At 38.8% G+C, this 21,842-nt stretch overlaps 3 protein-coding genes across 4 annotated transcripts in view; 2 read left to right on the forward strand and 1 right to left on the reverse strand.

Moving 5' to 3' along the window:
• The window catches only part of ripor2 (RHO family interacting cell polarization regulator 2), a 47,114-nt gene extending 31,287 nt beyond the window's left edge, over nucleotides 1-15,827 (forward strand). For both annotated transcript variants that reach the window (XM_059556581.1, XM_059556582.1), the window contains exons 7-22: nucleotides 1,687-1,836; nucleotides 2,977-3,040; nucleotides 3,135-3,178; nucleotides 3,522-3,647; nucleotides 3,901-4,049; nucleotides 4,271-4,400; nucleotides 8,461-9,096; nucleotides 10,188-10,360; nucleotides 10,472-10,637; nucleotides 10,824-10,956; nucleotides 11,254-11,409; nucleotides 11,503-11,676; nucleotides 11,770-11,972; nucleotides 12,602-12,679; nucleotides 12,796-12,886; nucleotides 13,716-15,827. In XM_059556581.1, the coding sequence (XP_059412564.1) occupies nucleotides 1,687-1,836; nucleotides 2,977-3,040; nucleotides 3,135-3,178; nucleotides 3,522-3,647; nucleotides 3,901-4,049; nucleotides 4,271-4,400; nucleotides 8,461-9,096; nucleotides 10,188-10,360; nucleotides 10,472-10,637; nucleotides 10,824-10,956; nucleotides 11,254-11,409; nucleotides 11,503-11,676; nucleotides 11,770-11,972; nucleotides 12,602-12,679; nucleotides 12,796-12,886; nucleotides 13,716-13,816 (2,574 nt within the window). In that variant the 3' untranslated portion in view covers nucleotides 13,817-15,827. The remainder of the gene's footprint in view (nucleotides 1-1,686; nucleotides 1,837-2,976; nucleotides 3,041-3,134; nucleotides 3,179-3,521; nucleotides 3,648-3,900; nucleotides 4,050-4,270; nucleotides 4,401-8,460; nucleotides 9,097-10,187; nucleotides 10,361-10,471; nucleotides 10,638-10,823; nucleotides 10,957-11,253; nucleotides 11,410-11,502; nucleotides 11,677-11,769; nucleotides 11,973-12,601; nucleotides 12,680-12,795; nucleotides 12,887-13,715) is intronic.
• Nucleotides 15,828-16,184: 357 nt separating this feature from the next.
• Nucleotides 16,185-18,468, forward strand: LOC132144879 (armadillo-like helical domain-containing protein 2). Its single transcript, XM_059555433.1, has 3 exons — nucleotides 16,185-16,465; nucleotides 17,882-18,358; nucleotides 18,440-18,468. The coding sequence occupies exons 1-3, from the start codon at nucleotides 16,216-16,218 to the stop codon at nucleotides 18,466-18,468; spliced, it is 756 nt and encodes a 251-aa protein (XP_059411416.1). The 5' UTR covers nucleotides 16,185-16,215.
• Nucleotides 18,283-21,555, reverse strand: gmnn (geminin DNA replication inhibitor). The gene is made up of 7 exons (XM_059555322.1): nucleotides 21,484-21,555; nucleotides 20,805-20,866; nucleotides 19,922-20,020; nucleotides 19,676-19,832; nucleotides 19,455-19,537; nucleotides 19,230-19,340; nucleotides 18,283-18,748 (listed from the first exon to the last, which is right to left on the reverse strand). The coding sequence occupies exons 2-7, from the start codon at nucleotides 20,856-20,858 to the stop codon at nucleotides 18,593-18,595; spliced, it is 660 nt and encodes a 219-aa protein (XP_059411305.1). The 5' UTR covers nucleotides 20,859-20,866; nucleotides 21,484-21,555; the 3' UTR covers nucleotides 18,283-18,592.
• Between the last annotated feature and the right edge of the window lie 287 nt (nucleotides 21,556-21,842).

Below are 21,842 nucleotides of genomic sequence, written 5' to 3' on the forward strand. Positions count from 1 at the left end.
TTGGTGACAGTACACGTGTGTGTGCAGTTCTCCAGACTTGGGTGGGGTCTTTCGTCCCAGTGTAATTAAACCCACAGGACCACCGTCCAGACACTCCATCTCCACATGCGCACAGCTAACTGTTTGTCTAATGCATGTCGTTTATCATGAGCAACCCCCACACATCATAGCACACACACGCACATCCATCATACACACAGTTAATATACCCCACCACACACACTAATTGGGTTAGATTGTCCCGTTTCTCACCCTTTCCTCTTAATGAGAGACTTCAAAAAGCCCTGCATCAATATTTCAGGTCCCTCTGCTGCATGTGTTTGAATATTTCCTTTTGATTTAGTATCTTGACATGTTTTGTGTTCTCCTATAAGAGGAGAATCTGTACGTTATGGATTAAATCTTCCTCACAGAGCGGCGCTCAGTAGGGCACATCCTTGGCATCACAACATGGTTTCCTACAAGATGTTGTATTTCCAGTGGAGGGGGCAACCTCCCTCGAACCCGAAAAACATCTTACTAAACATTAACCATTCTGTTTTCTCCAACATGTAATTGCTTTAGATTAAAATACCATTTTAACAGAACTCTCAAACTCCATTCAACTACACTATTAACTAAACACAAATACAAAAATATTAAGCCGTTTTTATCATTAATAATAACAAGAAATGTTTAATGAGCACCAATTCAGCTAATTAGAATGATTCCTGAATCATGTGATACTGAAAACTGGAGTAATGATGCTGAAAATTCAGCTTAGCATCACAGGAATGAATTAGATTTTAAAATATATTAAAATAGAAAGCAATTATTGTTTCGTTTTTGTAGAAAGTTTCGCTTTGTTTTATAAATGAACTGCATTTAAAGAGTTTCCTCACAAACGGACGCTCCACTAGAAACAATAAGTTCAAGTCAGGTCGAAAGTAAACCATTTTAATGCTAAGTGCTTAAAATAACAGCTTAAAAAAACAAATAATGGCGTATCAACGCCTTAACATTCCCAAGTATAATTTTGCTGTGGCACTGCAGATTGAGCAGCGGTGGAGGAAACACTGGATCAGAGGAAATCACTGCTGGATCTCGTTTAGCTCCAGTGTCCATCCCTCTTCCTGCCTACTCTATTTTCTCTCCCCATCATTCTCTGTTCTTGCTGGCCCTTTTGGTTCACTTGTTTCTGTCGCTCACGGTCCATCTCCGCATCCTCATTTTGCCCCTCTTGCTATCTCTCCATCCCCCTCAATCACACTCTCTTCAGCGCTGGTAGGATTAGCATAGCTAATTTGAGCCGGCCAATGTTCACTGAGTTGTGAATGTGCTAAATGTGCATTTCCATGATAAAGGCCGTGGCTCCGAGCTGCTCGTCTGTCACACAAGTATGGCATTACTATTGTCCCCAGGGCTGTTGAGCTGCATCATTTTGTGTTTGCTTTTGAAGTGTTCGAATTCATTTTCAGTGCTTGGTACAGTACGCTGCTCCATTGTGATGACAGAACGTTACAGTAGATTGTAAAAGCCACGTTTCTCTGCTGAATGGGAACCCCCAGGGCTCTGTAATGATCGATGCTGGCACTTTAGACATCAAAGCTAGCGTTTATGCAATCTTTAGTGAGCGCTAGCATGCGTAGAGCTGCTTTCGTGTAATATAAGTCTGTGTGCCAATGCGGTGTGTGTGTGTTTTTACAGGTCGACGAGCTGTACGAGGGCTTTTGTATTCAGAGAAGGTTGCGTGATGGTGCCAGTAAGATGAAACAGGCCTTCACTGCTTCACCCTCCACTAAAGGCACACGTGAGAGTCTGGTGGAGGTCAACCGCAGATACAAAGAGTATACAGAGGTACATTATTAATGTTTGCTTGTCTGACCAGTTGGCCATTTTTTTTATTGCTTTGTTGACGCTCAAGTAGAGTACATATTTGGAATCAACTTGAGTGTGGATCATCTGAATGACTAATTGACTAATTGGTTTGTGTAATTAGGCTGGTTTCGGGTTCATTTGTATCTGAGAGGGCATTTACATAAGACATACAGGTCTGAAGATCAGCTTTTAAAGGTTTAACTATTTTCGACACAGTATTTTAATATTGCCAGATAATATGCAACCGCCAAACATTTTTGAGTATGTATGAGATGTTTATATGTATTGATGGTTCTTTTATTAATTTTTTTATTTATTACTATTATTCAGCAAGTGTGCATTCAATTGATCAAAAGTGACATTAAAGACATGTATAGTGTAAGAGTCTTGGAAAAAAATGTCACTTTCCACAAAATATAAAAGAGCACAACTCTTTTCGACTTCAGTAATAAGAAGAAATGAAATTCAGCTTTGTCATCATAGGAATAAATAATTTTTTTTAAATATATGAATGCATTTAAATTGTAATAATATTTTACAATTGTATTATTTTTACTTGATCAACTAAATTCAAGCATTAGACTTCTTTCAGAAACAAGCTGTAAATGGTTAAAACAGTATTTGAAATATTTCTTACAATAAAACGACTAAGATATGAGGAACAAAATCACAATTTGTTTCAAACTTTTGCTAGAGTTATATTTAATATAATTAGAATTATACATAACATATGCAAACAAACTGCCTACAATAATTACACTATATAATAATAAATATATCATTATATACTCTTTGATTTATTTAATAACAATAATGCAGATTACTGCTTATAGTTTGGTCACACTTTATTTTAAGGTCCAGTTCTCTCTTTTAATAATCTGTGACTTTTGCCTCAATAATTTGCCAGTTGTTAAGGTTAGGTTTTAAGTGTGATTAGGGATGATGAATATGGTCATGCAGAATATGTGCTTTATAAGTACTAATAAACAGACAATGTGTTATTAATAAACAACTCGTTAATATTGAGAATTGGTCCTAATACCATAAGTTCTTGTAAGAAATGTCTCAATATCTAATTTCTCCTGTCATTCATGTTACCATATGTTCCTGTCTCCTCAGAACATGAGCTCTTTTGAGGCCGAGCTGGAGAACCTGTTGGGGGAGTTTCATATCAAAATGAAAGGTACTGGATGTTTGCACAAAAATGTGAAAAAATCGATAAAATATGTTTTGTATTTCAATAACAAACTTTTGCGCTCCTTTGCACCCTGTCTAAGGATTGGCTGGTTTTGCCAGGCTTTGTCCCGGCGATCAGTATGAGGTGAGTCGTTTGTAAAACCAAAAAACGGAAACTCATGCATTCTTTTTTCTGTACTAAAGCCTGATGCGTCTTTCTTCTATTAAGTTACTAAACGCTTGTAGCAATTGCCTGCTGTTCTGCCAAGTACATCCAGTTCATTCGTAATCACAGCTCTCTTAGCAACGTTTTCTCTTCTGATCCACAACTACATACACCCACCGAACCCAAGGCTGTATTAAACTAAACACTGAAAACTCCCATTGCTTTACTGCTCTGTTTACAATTCTGTGAACTTGTGTTGGCAGTGTTTTCCTAATTCTGACATTTTGTGCTCTTTTTGCCTCTGTCTTTCTTTTTCTGGCAGATTTTCATGAGATATGGCCGGCAGCGGTGGAAACTGAAGGGGAAGATCGAAACGAACTCCAAGCAGAGTTGGGATGGAGAGGAGATGATCTTCATGCCCCTCATTACAGACCTCATCAACATCAAGGTGGGCTCCAGTCCACACAGACGTCCATTGATTAATGATACTAGTTCTGACAGTGATACATACTGGGTTGGAACCACCAAAGATATTCAAAAAGAGACGATTGATTCCTCAAATGTTACATCTCGTACCCTCTGTCTTGAATTATTTGGTTAGATCCTCGATGAATGCATTTATCTGCTATTTGCTATGCATTTATCTTGAATGAAACTGTTCTGAATTGACGATTCTCAAATCATTATCTCTTTTCTACTAGGTGACAGAGTTAAAGGGGTTGGCCACTCACATCTTGGTGGGTAGTGTGATCTGTGAAACCAAGGACTTGTTCACCGCTATGCCTCAGGTGGTAGCAGTAGACGTCAACGACCTGGGAACCATTAAACTTAACCTGGAGGTCGCCTGGTTGTAAGTGAAGTTTTCTAATTAAACAAGAAGAGAAGTTAATGAAAGTGATGATATACACTGCCCTCCTCAGGACAGTCATGAAAGTCACACAGAATTACTTCTGCCTAACAGTTAATAAATTTTTTTAATTTTTATTTCTCAAATTGTGTTTTATTTCATTAAATGCTTAAATATGATATTAGATTGCTGTACATGAATGCATGTCTGTCTTGTTTTTAAAGTCCGTTTGACGTGGAGGATCTGACACTGTCTTCAGGAAACGTGAGTAAAGCCACCGCCCTTCAGAGACGAGTTTCAGTGTACAGCCAAGGCACACCCGAGACGCCCACTTTCCAGGACACGTCTTTCTTTGTGAGTGCAATTCTGAACAAATCCTCTGTTTTGTTTTAAAAGTCCTGCTTCTGTCACCAGCTGCATCCTTACACACTTAAATCCTGCCCGTGTGAAAAAGAAGTACCTGTACACATAAGCATTCTTTTAAAATAAGTACAGAAATAAGAGAATAAATTTTAAGACACTTGCCTGTTGTTTAAAATTAAGTAAAAATGTATTGTAGTTTAAATTTGTTAAATGCAACTTAATGTGACATTTCATAATTACCTATATTGTAGGGGTGTAACGATACGCGTATTCGTATTGAACCGTTCGGTACGAGGCTTTCGGTTCGGTACGCGGTACGCATTATGGACCGAACGATTCGTTGGACTAATTAATTATATTTGGAAAATAAAAAAAAATGGTGAAATATAATGATATGCGTTCAACAAGGTAGCCCAATAACCCAAACGACGTAACAGGCAATGCCCCTGACACCCCCGAAGAAGAAAAAAACACCAACTTATATGTTTATGTTAGGCTACTCAGTCAGGCGCTCGCTCACTCAGTACGCGCTGAAGGCTCGTTGCAAAATGGCCAATGCGTTTAACAGACCAGAAATAGAAGATCCTCCAATAACCAACAGGTCTGGTGTTTGGGTGCACTTTGGATTCCCTGTAAGCTATAATGGTGATGGCAAGAGAGTGGTGGATAAAAAAACAACGGTATGTCGCATCTAGGGTACACCAGCGGGAATACAAAAAAAAAAAAACAAACACCAGCGGGAATACTTGAAACATGTCAACTCATTTACGCCGACATCACCTTAGTGTGTCAGTATCTGGGAAAAGACGGAAAAAAGGAGAAACCTACACTCAACAAACTATCCCCGCAGCATTTAGACAGACATTTCCAACGGATTCAAACAGGGCAAAAGACATCACCACGGTGATTGGTACGCTGCATTTACGTTATAGCCGCGGATATGAGACCTTACTATTTACCATTGATTCTATCATCACCATTATAGCTTACAGGGAATCCAACGTGCACCCAAACACCAGAGCCGTTGGTTATTGGAGGATCTTCTATTTCTGGTATGTTAAACGCATTAGTCATTTTGCAACGAGCCTTCAGCGCGTACTGAGTGAGCGAGCGCCTTACTCTGTAGTGGAAAACGTAGGTTTTAAGAACATGCTTAATGTAATTGAGCCCCGTTACAATATTCCTTCACGAGCCCATTTCAGACAGACCGTAATTCCTGCTTTGTTCCAAAAAACATAAGCCCTATAGAGAACCAATTGAGTAAAAACACACTCAATATAAAGAGTTATAGAGTTCCATATAAAAAGTTACATCTTTGTATTTGTTCATAACTAATATAACATTTTCATTTTTTTTTTTATAAGGAGCTGTTTTTGTTTTATACAGTATGCTGCTAAGAAAACACCATAGAAGATGGGTAAAGAATAGCTCCATCATTGTTCAATGTAAAAAAAAAAACATACTTTGTTAGTTTTAATAAATAAAACATTTTTTAAAAATCGAGGAAATTTATCTGCCAATTTTTTCTTTTTGCTGTATATAAAACGTACCGAACCGAACCGTGACACCAGTGTATTGTATCGAACCGTGAATTTTGTGAACCGTTACACCCCTACTATATTGTCATTGGACATGTCATCTCTTCTTTGTATTAAAATATATTTGCAATTACACATTTGTAATGATAAATTTGCCATTAAGAACATTTTAAATATGTGACTCTGGACCACAAAACCTGTCATTATTTTTTTTAATTGATATTTAAACATCATCTAAAAGCTGAATAAATATTCTTTGCATTGATGTATTGTTCGTTAGGATAGGACAATATTTGTCCGAGATACAACAATTTGAATATCTGGAATCTGAGGGTGCACAAAAAATCTAAATATTGAGAAAATCACCTTTTAAAGTTGTCCAAATTAAATTCTTAGCAATGCATGTTACAAATCAAAAATTACGTTTTTATATATTTACAGTAGGAAATTTACAAAATATCTTCATGGAACATGATCTTCACTTGATATCCTAATGGTTTTTGGAAAAATCTATAATTTTGACCCATACAATGTATTTTTGGCTATTGCTACAAATATACCTGTGCTACTTATGACTGGTTTTTTCATCCAGGGTCACAGATACTAACTTTATATGTAATATCAAAGCACTACAATTAAAAATATAATCAAGTACTTGCCATTACAAAAGATTATTAAAACATAAAGATTTAAAATACTTAACATCGCACTTTTTAAAAGTATACTTAAGTGTGAAATATAGTAATGAAAGTGTAAATTCTCTTAATAATTCTCTTTATTTATTATTTAATGTTTTACTATGTGCAATTACAGTTAATAGTATGATTGTAATACGGGACGTGCACATTCAGTGCAGCGGAGCACACTTCTTTTTACAAGGGTGCACGTACAGTATGAAACAGGATACTGTGGTTTTCAAATCAGGTGTTAGATCACACTGTCACATTTCCCACCTTAAAAGCAGAGTACTAAACTAAAAATAACACTACTGAGTCTGGCTAGCTGTATTGGGTTCAGTGTGTATTATTTTGTGTGTATTATTGAATATGAAAGAACTTGCATCTTGTGTGTGAATGTTCATGTTTAGTCTGTGCTGCTGTGTCTAATGAATTGTATTCACCCTGTGGCACCATGTTGTGTGTACGTGTGTGTGTGTGTTTGTGTGTGTGTGTGTGTGTGTGTGTGTGTGTGTGTCAATGGCAAAGAAGAGGCATCCTCGGCGGTGGGAGGGTCAGGGTCTCTCATTCTTGCACACGCTCCGAGAGACGCTCTTAGAGAAACTCGGACGCAGTCGCTCTTTTGGCGATCTGGCTGTGCTGAGACCTCGCTCAAGGTCCAGTCTGGAGGTCTACGTGAGACAGGTCACCATGTGTCCTGCCCTTCTGAGTGAATATCTGCGTGTGGCTCTTGTCTTTGCTTGCGTTTTCTGCTTTTTTAACGCAAAAACAAGTTTCTTCTCACTCACATTCACACATCCACTTTTCCAAACCATAATAACAGATGTTCAAAGACCCAATGAAATAAAAATAGTGGCTTTTAGTTAATGTTAGCTTTTGTGTGGGTAATTCCACTGTGGCGACTCGTAAAGGGAGAGTTCATGTTAGCTTTGAGTCCTTCTGTATGCAAACAACAACAACAACCAAAATAATTTTCTTCCAGGAAGATGGTTTTAAAATATTGACTAATCCTATTCACAGGAGCAATTTTTGTTCAGTTACAGTAATTGAAAATCTGACCAAGAACCCCCTACCTAATGAAAAAGACCGTCTTACAGTTAAATAGACCGTCTTAAGTTACATGTTTAAGCCACTCACATGTGAACTTTGACAAATCACAAGTGCACAAATGATCAGCCTAGATTATTTTAAAGAAAGGTTGTTGTAGTTTTCACAACTGCTTCCCAGTTTTATGTGTAGTATGTATCTGACGGTCAATGAGCAGACTGTGAGATGTCCCACCACAACTTCCTGGAAAGAACATTTGGATATGTTAAACCAGGGTTTCCCAAAAGAAGAAACTGTTGGGGGTTCCTGAGTTGATGAAAAGCTATTTTACTTCATTTTAAATTAAACATGATTTAAAAAAAGACACTAAAATGTTTTAGCAAAATGTCTCTTATGCTAACCAAGACTACATTTGATCAAACATACAGAAAAACCAGTAATAATGTGAAATATTATTATCATTTAAATACAGTTTTCAGTGTCACATGATCCTTCAGAAATCATTCTAATTATACTGATTTACTGCTCAAGAAACATCAATGTTCAGATCAGTGTTCAGTTCAGGTCAAACTGCTTTAGCTGACAAAACATTTGGGAATCCCTGTGTTAAAAAACATTTCATGGAAGTCTTTAATTGTTCTACTGCTCTTTAGTGTGCTTGACTTTTGGACAGAAAATATTGTTTGCTTCTTTAGATCACTAAAACTACTATAGATAATAGCGCTGATAGAAATAAATGATGTCAGGGAGCCATATTTACAATATTTTCTTTCTCTTTCCATCAAACAGTCCACTTTACCAGACGACGTCTTTGAGAACGGAGGCTGCGGTGTGGCCGAATGCAAGCGCCTGTCTTTCACTTTCTCTGACACACCCACCTCAAGCCCCGCCCCCATCCAGTCAAACCCCGAGATCACAGTCACGCCCCCTGAGACGGACCCTCCCTCTGATCCAGCTCCAGCCTCTGAGGACCAGTCGGTTGAGGAGGAGGAGTGTGTGGAGGAAGACTGCGGCAGTGTCAGCGATCCAGACCTAGAGTGGGACCAGGCTGAGGCCCAGGGGCACGGCACAGGCTCGCCGGCCCTCTCGCTCTGCTCCGAGAGTCAGCTGTCTGCGGTGGGACCCGAGGATGTGGTGTTCTTGGAGCCCAACGTGTCTGATGAAGCCCTGGAACTGAAGCCGGTGGAGCTGGACGGAGAGGAAGGCAGTCTGACCAGGCAGCTGGTGAGGAGGCTCACCTCCTCTGACATGATGCCCGAGGCTGGCGCTGTGAGCTGGTCTGGAGAGAGCAGCAGGATCTTCCAGGAGAGCAGTCTGGAGGAGGCCATTCAGTCCCTGCTCCTGCGGCTGGAGAGCTTGGGCCAGCGCTGCGGGGAGCTGCAGGACTTGGAGCAGGAGGTCATGAGACTCGAAGATCTGCTCAAGGTCAATGAGTTTTCTGTGGTCTTTAACTAGAAGAGTTACTGTTGAAATTTGATTCAGACCTGAGTTTGTTTGATCATGACGCTTGGTTCGTTTGATTAACATGAACGTAGTTATCAAAGATCCATGGTTTGCAAGAAAAGGGTGGTCTGGGGTTCAGACAATGCAGTTTTGTAAGACTTGAGGGTGGATTTGGTCTCGAGTCCAAATCCAAGACCATGTTTTCATGGTATTGGTCTTGTCATGGGTTCAGGAGCATTTGGACTCTTGGTCTTGAGACCAAGGCTGCATCCAAAATTGATTGTGCTTTCAGAGCTGTGCGCTCTCATTTAGATCTCACACCTTCGGTACCATTTGTACTTACGCTAATGTAGAAAAACAGCAGGATCTTAAAATGTTTATACCAACTTGGTACCACAGAATGTAGTGTGTTTACATTACATTCATACTACACACATTCATTACTATATAGTTATATAGTATATACTTTTTAAACAGTTGTTAAAGGAATAGTTCACCCAAAAAGTTTACTCACCCTCAAGCCATCCTAGGTGTATATGGCTTTGTTCTTTCAGACAAATACAATCAGAGTTCTATTAAAAAATGTCGAATCTTTATTATAGCAGTGGAAGAGGGTTGAGATTTTGAAGCCCAAAAAAAATGCATCCATCCATCATAAAAAGTGCTCCACGAGACTATGGGGGTTAATAAGGGCCTCCTGAAGTGAAGCAATGCATTCGTGTAAGAAAGATATACATATTTACAACTTCATAAACCGTAATCTCTAGCTTCCGTTGCCATAAACACGAGTGGCGTTCCAGCGGATGACAGAGGCATAGCGTAAGCTCTGGTGAGAATATGCTAGTCTAAACCAAGTTTTGTTTACAACAGGGAAACCAGTCTCCTCTTGACTTATTGAAAGTGTTTTTTAACTTTGAGCATCACGTTTTTAGAGCGTCCTCTCATGCGCAAGAAGACTCCTGTAGAAAATAATTGAAAAGTAGCAAATTGGAAAGCAAGAACTTGTTGGGTGTGAACAAGCACCTTGTCTCAGATGATCTCAGTCTTGAATGAAGGTTGTTGTTTCTCCTCAGTGTCGGTTACCTGCTCACAGGAGCCGTTCATCCAGTCTCAGTTTGACAGTGGAGAGCGCTCTGGAAAGTTTCGACTTCCTCAACACCTCAGACTTTGATGACGATGACACAGGAGATGATGCTGCCGCCCTCTCACGTGCTGTCTTCTTTGACATGGAGTCAGAGAGAATCAGGTGAGTTGGACATTAAATCCTTTGGTAGTCAGGTTTCTTTGAGGAACTCAACTACATGACCTCGGTAGTTGTGCCCTCTGGTGGTGACAGTATGTCTTACACGTTCATCAGGTCAGGCCAACATCCAGAAGCAAGAGGCCACCTGAGTGAAGCCCTCACTGAGGACACTGGTGTGGGGAACAGTGTGGCCGGCAGTCCATTGCCTCTCACCACAGGAAACGAGAATCTGGACTTGGCCATTGTTGTTCATCTACAATACTGCAGTCATCTCATTCAGGTGATTCTGTTTTTCCACCTTTGCAACGTCATTTTTCCTTCTCAGATTCAAAAATATTGTGATTTTTCTTTGTCTTTTACACCAATCATGGTCAGTAGACAGCACATTTATGGCATAAACAGATTGATCTGTGCCATTGTGTTTTTTAATATAAAATGCTGAAGTTTCTCTATGTATGGGATGCAGTTGTTGACCTCAGGAGGAAGCCAGTCGCAGCACAAGACATACCTGCACAAACTAACAACTCAAACACTTCTGCTGGAGGATCTCAGTGAGAAAAACTTTGACAGACCAGGCAGCTGCATTTTAGTGTCTGATGGTGAGTATATCTTAAATATTTCGTTGTGAAGTATTCACGTTTACTATTCCTTCTGAAATAATTTTAATGTTACAGTTACTTTTCACGTGTACTTCAATACTTGAATTTCAAAGAGTTTTGGCTGTTTAAGCATGATATTTGTTTTATTAAAGTGTTTTATTTTGCACTATAATGTGAATGAAAAGCAATTTCATGGCACCTAAGACATCTTTATGACTGCTAAACTTCCTCAATTCACTTTTTAGGTGTGGTGGAAAGTTGTGTCTGTGTAACAGTCTCTCTTGGTTCTCTAAACAGTGTTGCCTGGGCTGGTGGAGCGTCCGGCGCTGATGTCTCTGTGGTCTGACTGCAGCGGTGGTCTGTTTTACACTACACTGGACCGAGTGCTGAAGCACATGCAGCTCAGCTTTGCATTACCATTGCAACAGATTCTGCCTCACTCTCCTGACTCAGGTAGTGACAATAACAACCGTATTAATCTGCAGGAGGAAGCATCAGTGAATGTAACATCAGAGTTCATCTGCCTGTGTTTGCATGTGTATCCAGTGATCAGGATGGTGGTGCATGAGATGATGGACAGCAGCGAGCTGGCCTCTTCTTTGTGTCCTTCACTGCCCCCTCTGGCACAGGATATTCTCACTGTGTTTCAGTTTCACCGCTACACTGTTGAACATAATGTCACGGACATGGAGCGACACCTGCTGGATTTAGCCAAAGAGGGTAAGCCGCTTTATTGAATAATGAGTTTAAAGCTTTATATATTATTAGCACAGTTTTAACATAGCGTAACACTCTCTTTTGTTTCCGAACCAGTCATGCTTGAAGAAGCCCTGAGCTGTGGGGATACAGAACGCTGTGTGAAGGAACTACAGGAAGTGTCCGTCATGTGTCTTCAGCCCCGCCCTCAAACCTTGTGGGCCGTGGCTGGGCTGTTGACCTCTGATGACCCTGATGTGATGAAGGCCGCTACAGCCTTCCTCTCCTCTGCTGCCTCACACAAACCCTTCAGGTCAAAGGTCAGTCTTGTACTTGGCTTGTACAGCCCATGGTTGGCTGTTGGTGGGTTGGTCTAAATAGCCAGGTTTAAATCTACATAAGCTGACATTCAAAGGTTTGAGGTTAAGATTTTTTTTCATGCTTTTGAAAAAGGTCTTCAAGGCTGCATTTATTTGATCAAAACAGTAAAAACTGTTACATGTATATTGGGAAAATGTTTACAATTTAAAATAACTGTTTTCTATTTAAATATATTTTGAAATGTAATTTATTCCTGTGAGTGTCAACATCATTACTCCAGTCTTCAGTGACACATGATCCTTCAGAAAACATTCTTATTTGCTGATTTGTTGCTCAAGAAATATTTCTTCTCATATATATCTTGGTAAAAAAAATTAAAACGCATAAAAACTGATGGAAACAATCTTAGATGCATATCTCATGACTGCATATTCAGGTACAAATAAAAAAAGGAAAATAGAAAATTGAGGAAATAGAAAAATAAGAATAAAAAGAAACCATAAATATATGATTAAATATTGAAAAATGAAATGTGCAAATTTGAATCTTCATAGTAGCAGCAGTACAGCTGTTTGAGGACCCCAGGAGGTGATGACGTTAAGTTTGTCTGTGTGTTTGTCTTCAACAGGCTGTTGATTGTTACACACAAGCCTTATCAGAAGCAGACCGATCAAGAGCTGCATGTGCCGCTTTGAGCTGCCTGCAGGTCAGTCCGTCTCTCTGATTGCATCACACGTCACTTACACTGAAGATTAAATCATATCTGTGATTGTTTACCAGACGTTTCATTAAGCCTCTCTGTCTGTCGGGGGTTATTTTCAGGCTGTGGAGAGCATTGATGCTGTGGTGTTACTGTGTGACTCAGCAGATGAAGATCTCTACCAGATTGCCATAGAAACCCTCCTCACCTTCGGTAAAACATCCAGTCGCACGAGTGATACATCCTCTGCACTATTAGTCAGTTTATGTTCTTTCTGCTTATTAGTGTAAATCTGACTGAGACCCCTTTTTTTAGACCACATTTTATTAGACAAAAATATGTATTCTATGAAGTCACCGATATTTTTGGCATGTTTTCCCTGAAGAGAAAGACTGTATGATTGACTTTGAGAAGTATGCTTGCACCAGGGTCCCTACGGTTCCTTAACAAGTCTCAAAGGGATAGTTTTCCCAAAAATGATTTACTGACCTTTAAGCCACTCTAGGTGAACATGACTTTCTTCTTTCAGATGAATACAGTCGTGTTATATAAAAAAATTTTGTGGCTCTTCCAGGCTTATAATGGCAGTAAATGGGATTTACGTTTTTGAAGTCCAATAACATGCATAAATCCATCATTAAAACAATTACAGTACATGAATTTAATTAATATTGGCACAATCTGTTAATTGCTTTTATTTAAACACACTATTATTGTATCAGGAAACTTTTATCGTCAGTGTTGAAAACCGTTGTGCTGCTTAATATTTTGTGGAAACCATGATACAATGAAAATCCTTTTTTTTAGATCACTTTTGATCAATTTAATGCGTACTTGCTGAATAATTTCGTAAAGAATTCTTACCGACCCCAAACTTGACTAAAGTAAAAGACAATTCAGTTTGAATGTCAATTTTATTTGTGCAGGTCTTTAAAAAAGTCTTAAATTTACATGTACATTATACATGGTTTCAGTGCTTGTAAACATCACCTGAAAGTCTTCCTGTGTCTTACGGAGCATGTTTGTGTGTTTCTGTTCCCAGGTGAAGACGGGCGGCTTGCATACGAGCAGTTGGACACAGTGCCGAGGGAAATAGTGCGGCTGGGGACTCGTCGCGGTAACACTGGTACCACTTCATTTTAGAAAAACGACTCGTTCTCCCTCCTGTGACCCTGCACACTTCAGACGTGAAATACACACCACCTGCTAACTAAGGGAAGGTGAAGCTTGGCCTTCGATCTTGAGACCTTCATCACAGAGTGTCCTTTTCTGCAGGATGTTTACTACTGGTGTCACAGTGGTCCTGAGTCATCATTGCTGATTGAACAGTAAGAGTGTTATTATCAGAAGTTAGTTATTTGCAGATTGCAGTTGCACAGTTGGAGCCGTGTACATAGAAAGGAAATCCTATTTTAATTTTGTTCTTGGATATTTTTTTTTTCACCTGCGTTCCATTTCAGGGCTTATAAGGGACTGTTTTAATGCTCCCCGCTTAGTTTTTTTGACCTGGGCAGAGTGAGATTTCTGTGACCTCTGGGAAAGGAACGATATTGTGTGCTGTTTGAACCTAGCCAGTTGTGTGGACTACTGAAAAAAACAGTGTAGGTGGGGGACTGCGGATTTACACATCGCTTGCTTGCCTTCACTGGTCAGAAGAAAATATTTCTATGGACGGAGCCTGTATTGAACACATTAACACGGTACTAATTCCTGAGCACACTGAGGCTCTTACAACAAGCGCTGTCTGGAATCCGTCAGAGTATATGAAAATGCACTTATATATTACACTATATTCTGTCAGAGAAGCGTGATTCATTACTGTGAATTTTTTGTTTGTACGTAAATGAAGACTGGAAGTATATTTTGCTCTGTGATCCGAACTTGCTTCTGTGCCTATTATTACTGTACTACTGAGTCATGTGACTGTAATATCATTCGTTATATTTATTTATTTTTCATTTCTCTTCACTGTAAATGGTTAAGATGCTGATATCACCCTATTTTATTTGTTGTTGTTTATTAAAATACTGAGAACAGATCGTTTTAATGATGTATTAAATATCGGTTCACAATATGATTAGGTACAGTCAGGATTTTGGTATTATCGAGGGGCTATTCACTTTTTTTTTTTATATGTATATAGTTGACATTTTACATATAGAAAGATGTTTTGCTGATCAGTCTCATCTTTTAACAGTGTATTAATGGGGTTATACAGTATTTGTGCTCAAGGGAACCTTTCCTAAATGTCTTTTCAGTATGCTAATGCACATGACCAGAGAAAATGCTCTTTGCTAAACAAAAGCTTGCCTCACTATTTGACACGTTTACACACCCTGTGTTGATCTTTAATGCTCTCAAATGTAAATTCACGCTTATGGTGGTAATTAAAACGCCGTTTTGTAGTTCACCCGACCTATTTTTGCTATATTTTCTATGACATTGAGAATTGTACGGAAGCAGGGGCTTAAATCTATCAAAGGTGCACATTTCGAGGAATGTACCGAGTACAGAAAGGTTACGGAAGTATATGCCTCACAAGCACAACTGTTTTGGTAAGATTGTTTCTTAACATGTTATTTGGCATTTACCGCACAAACGCCAAAAGCCATAATGATACAGAAGTCAATATATTTAAGGCCATTTTGTGGTTTCTATTTATCAGAATTATCTATAACAGACGTTCAAAAATAATACTTTTTTTATGCTGTTTTTCTGTATTTAGTCACAGAAATGAATGGCTGTGTTTTCTTGCTTTCTTTGTCTAATGACAACCATTACAGTATTTAACCCTAGGCATTGGTGATCACTCCTGGAGATATCAAAAAAGGAGGATGAATTAACATTTATTTCCTTGTACTCATCTCAGACAGAAGCTCAGTGAACTTCAACTGCATTTATTGTTCAACCCTCATTCAAATGTAAATTAATGTCCTTCTTGATAGGAAAGCTGTTGTTGATATGGTTTTGTGAGCGTGTTACTGTATGTGTCCAGAGCTTGAGCACACAGCTTGCAATAGCTTTAGCTACTATTGTTTGAATGAAAGCAGATTTCACTTAATGTCACAGTGCTAATGTTCCCTCACTGTTTCGTTTTTATGAGTTTACTGTATTTCCTCTGCTGAAAGTGGCAATAAAATGTATTTTTACATAATTGTCAGATATGGCATTGTGCTGTTTTTAATGCCTGTAGTGCATGGTAAATGTTAAACAATTTTTACTACATGTACAATATGAGAGTTTCAAGAACTGCACAGACATTAGAACAGCTGTTGCTCATTACTGTACTATATATATATAAATATATATAAATATATATATATATATATATATATATATATATATATATAAATAACTTCAGCAGTTTCATGATCCAGTCCATGGCAAAGAACTGGAAATTCACAGTCCAGTTTCAGGTAATAACATTTTTCTAAAGCAAATGGACATTTAAAAAGGTGTTTTTCTTAGTGTAGGAAGCATTTTATGAATGCTTTTGTGAAAACGTACTAAATGGATGATGTCACGATACCGAGCTGCATGAAATGAAAATCACGTTCTGTTTTGAAAAAAAGCTTTTTGCTAAGTGTTTCGAGACAGGCAGACGCATGCCTCGGCTCCTCTCCTCATTGTACGACAATTACATCAAACCTTATTTTTCCTCTGGCCTGGAAAGACCAGACAGAAGCCACAAAAATAAGATCCTCGAGGCTGGTCGACTGATCCGGAATACGCTGCTGCCCGTGGCGGTGAGAGCAGACGCAGCTCGGGACATCGGGATATTAAGTTACACAGGTGATGAAAAAAACAAAACGTTTCTATATTACAGGAGGACGCCTTTTTAACCTTGAAATTAAGTGATATTTTGAAATATAAAACTGAAACCGCCAGCAGCTGGTCTTAATGAGAGGGTAAGTGAATCGTTGGCAAACAATGCGTTCAAAACAAAGCAAGTAATAAAAGCTGCGCATTGAGTAACGTTAGTCTAGTGGGAACGTTAGTTACCAGTGGCTGTGGTATGTAACGTTACTTCATTCATGAACCTGGACCACAAAACCAGAAATAAGTAGCACTGGTATATATAAAACATACGTTTTATTTGTTAAACTTATTTTTTTTAATGCCAAAAATCATTAGGGTAAGTACAAATCATGTTCCATGTAGATGTTTTGTAAATTTCCTACCGTAACATGAATATATATAAAAAAATTATTTTACATTGCTAAGAACTTAATTTGGATAACTTTAAAAGGTGATTTTATTTTTACATTTTTATTTATTGCAGCCTCAGATTGTTAAATACAGGGTTTTCACAAGTCCTTTAAAAAATATATATATATATATATATGGGTCAAAGACGAAAAAAGTGTTTAAGCATAAAAAAAAGTGTAATACTGCTTCAAACTGTTGTAGTCCCCCCCCCCCCCCCCCCAAAAGAATGCAAAAAGTTTTGTTTTATTTAATTGCAATTTTGTTTTTGTTTTTCCGAGCAAAAAATAAATATCATACATTTTGCCCTGATTTACAGAAGACACCCAGTAAAATGTCAGTGTAACAATCTTGTCAGGCATATTTACAACAAAAATTTGACACATTAAAAGACTAATTACTTTCACCACAAATACTAAGGAGTTGTAATTGTACATTTTTAACATTTGCCACTATCCTAGGTTTTGCCCATTTGTCAGTAAGAATTTTGTACTAATTTAAAACACAATAAAATTTAGTATGCTCCGTTATTCATTTAGATATTTTAATATGTACACATCAGAATAAGCATGTTGTTTGAATTTTTGCATAAATATTGTTACATTGAATGACAATGTAACATTATTTCAACCAAATTTTGACATTTTATTCTCCAAAAACTTATTTAAAACCTTAAAAGTAGACATTTTACTTACATTTAATGTGCTTTCTATGGACACAAAATCACTTTTGTACATTTTTCTTGATGCGGACAGCTTAACATCTTTGACCCATATATATATATATATATATATATATATAAATTAAACATACATAGGTAAAAGGTCTTTGAAAAAGTGCTTGAATTTATTTTGTACAAAGTCTTCTGGAAAACATGTCCAATACATACTAGCTTGGAACCATTATCATTGATGGAAGGGAGCAAAAACAGTCCACATGTTAAGTGAAACACAGCAAGGGCTTCTACTGTTACAGACCCTACTAACTACTATACTCTTTTAGGAGGTTATGAACATGCAGCTCAAGCAGCAGACAACTACATGGCAAGCATGGTGGAGCTCCTGAAAACACCTGACCTTACGGATCAGCACATCATTCAACTTCTTGAAGGCCTCAGTGCAATCTGCTATCTCCACGTCGCCAACCAAAACAAAGCACAAGCACTTGGACTCCCAGACACCCTGCTCGAGTTTGTATCTCCAACCAGCAAACACTCCTTTACGTCACAGCGCTGGAGCTGCTACCTTCTCAACATCCTCTGTTGCCACAATATCCCAATCATCTGCCACCTCAAGGACTCAGAGGCCCTGCAGTCCAATCTGGAGAAACTGGCGAGTCTGGACTGGGAGCAATGGCCACTAAACTACGCTCAGGAGCTTATCAGGGCTTTAGGATTCCAGCAGAGCTCGATGAAAGATGCTTTGTATGAGGAAGATGAGCTGAAGGGCCACACTTCCACTAAGAGTGGTCACATGCTAGGTAAATCATTAAAAAGCATGTGTACAAAATATGAGTTTATTTCCATTGTATGCATTCAATTTTACATATGTACACTGGCAGTGAACATGCACATTAACTACAGGTACTGAAAAAAAGCTAATTTACAGCAAAGAAAAGTATTAGAAACAAAGGCGCATATCGGTTCTCAAAGGCAAAGAAATGTTCAAATAAAACCAGACAGGTTCATAAAGGTTCTTTTCAGTTGGAATAATTTCAGCTTTCTTCTGTTGTGGAATTATCCTTAAGTGGCACATTATAGTCCTGTGACTGTTCGCTCTCATCCCCATGTTGTTCCTCATCTTCCTCCTCAGCATCAAAGGCTATTTCACGCAGCTCCTCTAGACTGTCTGGACTCTTACCAGTTAATCTCTGAAAGAAATAAGACTTCGATTACACACAGTTAGACACACTATCGCCACTACGCTCGTGACACAAATACAGTTTCCCAGGTCAAAGCAATAATAATACTGCTATGGTCACAGTGTAAACAACAAAAACCATCAACTTCTGAAAATGGTGACAACTTATAGGTATGTGCGCAGATGCCTGGGGTTTCTTTGCAAAGTTGTGTCATCCATTACTGGCCTGGCATGAATAGAACCTGTTTAGTGGTTTCCAGACACCCGTGTAAATGATCAACAATAGCTGCATTCCCATGGCACAATTTGATTTTATAAAAGTCTCTCACACACACACACCTGAGATTCTGCATGTATAAAGATAAGAATCAGGATTCAGTAGTACTACGGTGCAGATTAGTTGGTTTTCTTTAGGCATCTTAAAACACTTGGACCTAGAAACAGCGATGTCAGGCTTCAAGTGGATTAAGAGCTATACACGGAGCACTTACTTCAATCATGTCAGCCATGTGTTGTACATGCTGTGCCAGCTCCTGCAACTCCTCATTTTCACTCTTCAGCTGAGCAATCTGTTCATCTTTGGATTCAATGTCTTTGTGCAACTAATTTGGAAATAAAGTTCAGAATATCTAGTCAAACGAGCGGTGCGTTTAAGAGATTAAGAATCAATACTATAGAAAGCAGCTTTTAAGCAAGATTCATGTAGATTAACCGACCTTTTCATTCTCTTTGAGAACACGGAACAGGGCTTTCCGCCTCTCTTCTGCTACCTCCTTCCAGTAGGATGACCCTGGAGTTTCTAAAGAAAAAAATAACCCATGTTACAAGAACGGTCAATCACCCTTACATTGCAAACATTAACAGTGACCATATTAACAGGCACTGCTTTTGCATTAATGGAAATCAACTTTTCCAAACTGGACAGGGCATCATTTACCTTGGATCATGAGCTCATAGGCCTCTTGCGTGACCCCCTCAGGCTGGTTTTCATCCTCTGCACTTGTGGATTTGACAGCCACCTCTGCTTTAACCCTCTTCGAGCCCTTCGCCTGCTCAGCACTCCACAGCTTTCTCTTTGGAATCGCTTTGCCATTCTAAACAGGATGACGGTCTTCAACATCACCCCTCCAACTAAAGCGTTTACACTTCGTAACATCCAAAAATGGCAACCACCGACACGTACCTCGATACGACCAAGGTTCTTATTGACAGCAGACGGCTGAAGGACCTTCAGGGTCCTCCTCCCTGATCCCACTCCTGATGTTGGTACTATAAGGAACTTCTGAGAAAAGAAAAGGGCAATTTCGGTGAGAATGAAATTTAAGCAACTCTACCCAAGCACACAGTAAAAGGCTCCATTCACCCGCTTCAACAGTCATTCTTCTCCTCTTACACCAGTTAAGAGGTCAGTATGAGATGGCAACAAGCAAGGTATCAGAGTAACTCAGCAGATCAACATTTCTAACAAGCGTGGGAAAGGGGCAGGCCACACATCAGCTGCATGCTGGAAACACCTCCAATTCCCACAAGCAGCTATTGGGCCGCTTCCATTTTTATCTTGCTACGACATTCTTTAACCTGTAATTACCGTGGGAACTCACCACAGAAGTGTCCTTATGACCAACTGCAAGTTTGGAGTTGGTTAATGTTTTCACTTTAACAATACAGTGGCAGACGGATGCACGGTTACTGGATTTCAACACATGGGCAATGATTAACTTAAAAACAGCAAGGTCGGAGAGGAGTTTGTCCTAAATGGGAATTTTTATCAAGTTAAAGACATGTTGCAATGTGTTGACCTCATTTATTCCTTTTTTGACAACACTCCAGCAGACAATAAGTAATCCAAATGTATTAAGTATCTAGAGGTAATTACATTGCCACTATAAGAAACACTAATGCCTAGCTTTTTATCAGACATTAATCAGTTAATGGTTGTGCTGCCAGTTTCTTTCAAAACCCCATTTAATCACTCAACAGGACATTGGTTCAGCAGTCATCAGAGTTTTGTGTAGTAACTAAATTAATTGCATCCAAGGAGCCTTGGGCAAGATATGGTCACATACCTTGATGTTTTCAGAGGGATTCTCTGCATGCTTGGGTCTTCTGATGGAGCTCATGTTTTCACCTAGAAGAGTTCAGGAACTTCAGTGAGTTTCATAAATTGAACCATCACATTGGGCTCCAGTCATTTTGACTTGGAAATAATTTAATCTCCATTCTCTTACACTTGTCTTCCAGTCTACTAATAATTGCTTTAAAGATTCTCTTGATGAGAGATTACCAGTTTTCTGATTAAGCACAGGTTTTATAGTCCTCTTCTTGGCAACACAATTATGCTAATGGTTTTCAGCAAAAGTGAAGATACAGGCTTATGTAGCTGACACATCCATTATCCTAATCTATCAGTTAGGATCTTTAGATTTAACAAGACCTTTTTAAAATAAGTTACAGCATGTTACACAACAGCTGAAACTTGATACAGTAGATTACAAATTAAACCGTTGACTTGATAACATTAATGTATATCCAAAAGTTTTTAGATATCAGTTTTTAGAAAAGGGGCAAGCATAGATCAAAAGCTGTGTAGGCCTATGTTTGTGTTCAGACGACGAACCCAGTAACTCTCGTACAGACTACATTTAAAAACACATGGCCTTTTCTTCAAAAAATTAACAAAAAGTCTCAAACAACTCAACTAAACAGAAACCAACATAAACCAGGCAAGACAAAGAGGATACTTACGAAAATTACAATAAATACACTGCTCTCAATAACCCGCTACAGCTCATCAGTTTTGAGAGTGTGGAGCGCGCCATTGGCTTAAGTACTGCCTTCGTACCGTCACGTGACTCCGGGACTCGCGCGGATAGAGAGGCTGACGTAAACAAACAGCCAACAAAGGGATTTTTTTTTATAATTATTGTTTTTATTCAGGGGCTATTTGATTTCACTATAAAAATATTAGAATTTCTATCCACTTCAAAAACATTGTCCTTGTTTAAGGTGAGCACTACGCATGTAAAAAATATGGACAAAGCGTCTGTGACGTCACCCATAGACTTTCTGAAGAACGGGTTTGAAGCCGTTTATGGGGGGTATGG

This window comes from Carassius carassius, chromosome 8, assembly GCF_963082965.1.
Source record: "Carassius carassius chromosome 8, fCarCar2.1, whole genome shotgun sequence".
Taxonomy (NCBI): Eukaryota; Metazoa; Chordata; class Actinopteri; order Cypriniformes; family Cyprinidae; genus Carassius; species Carassius carassius.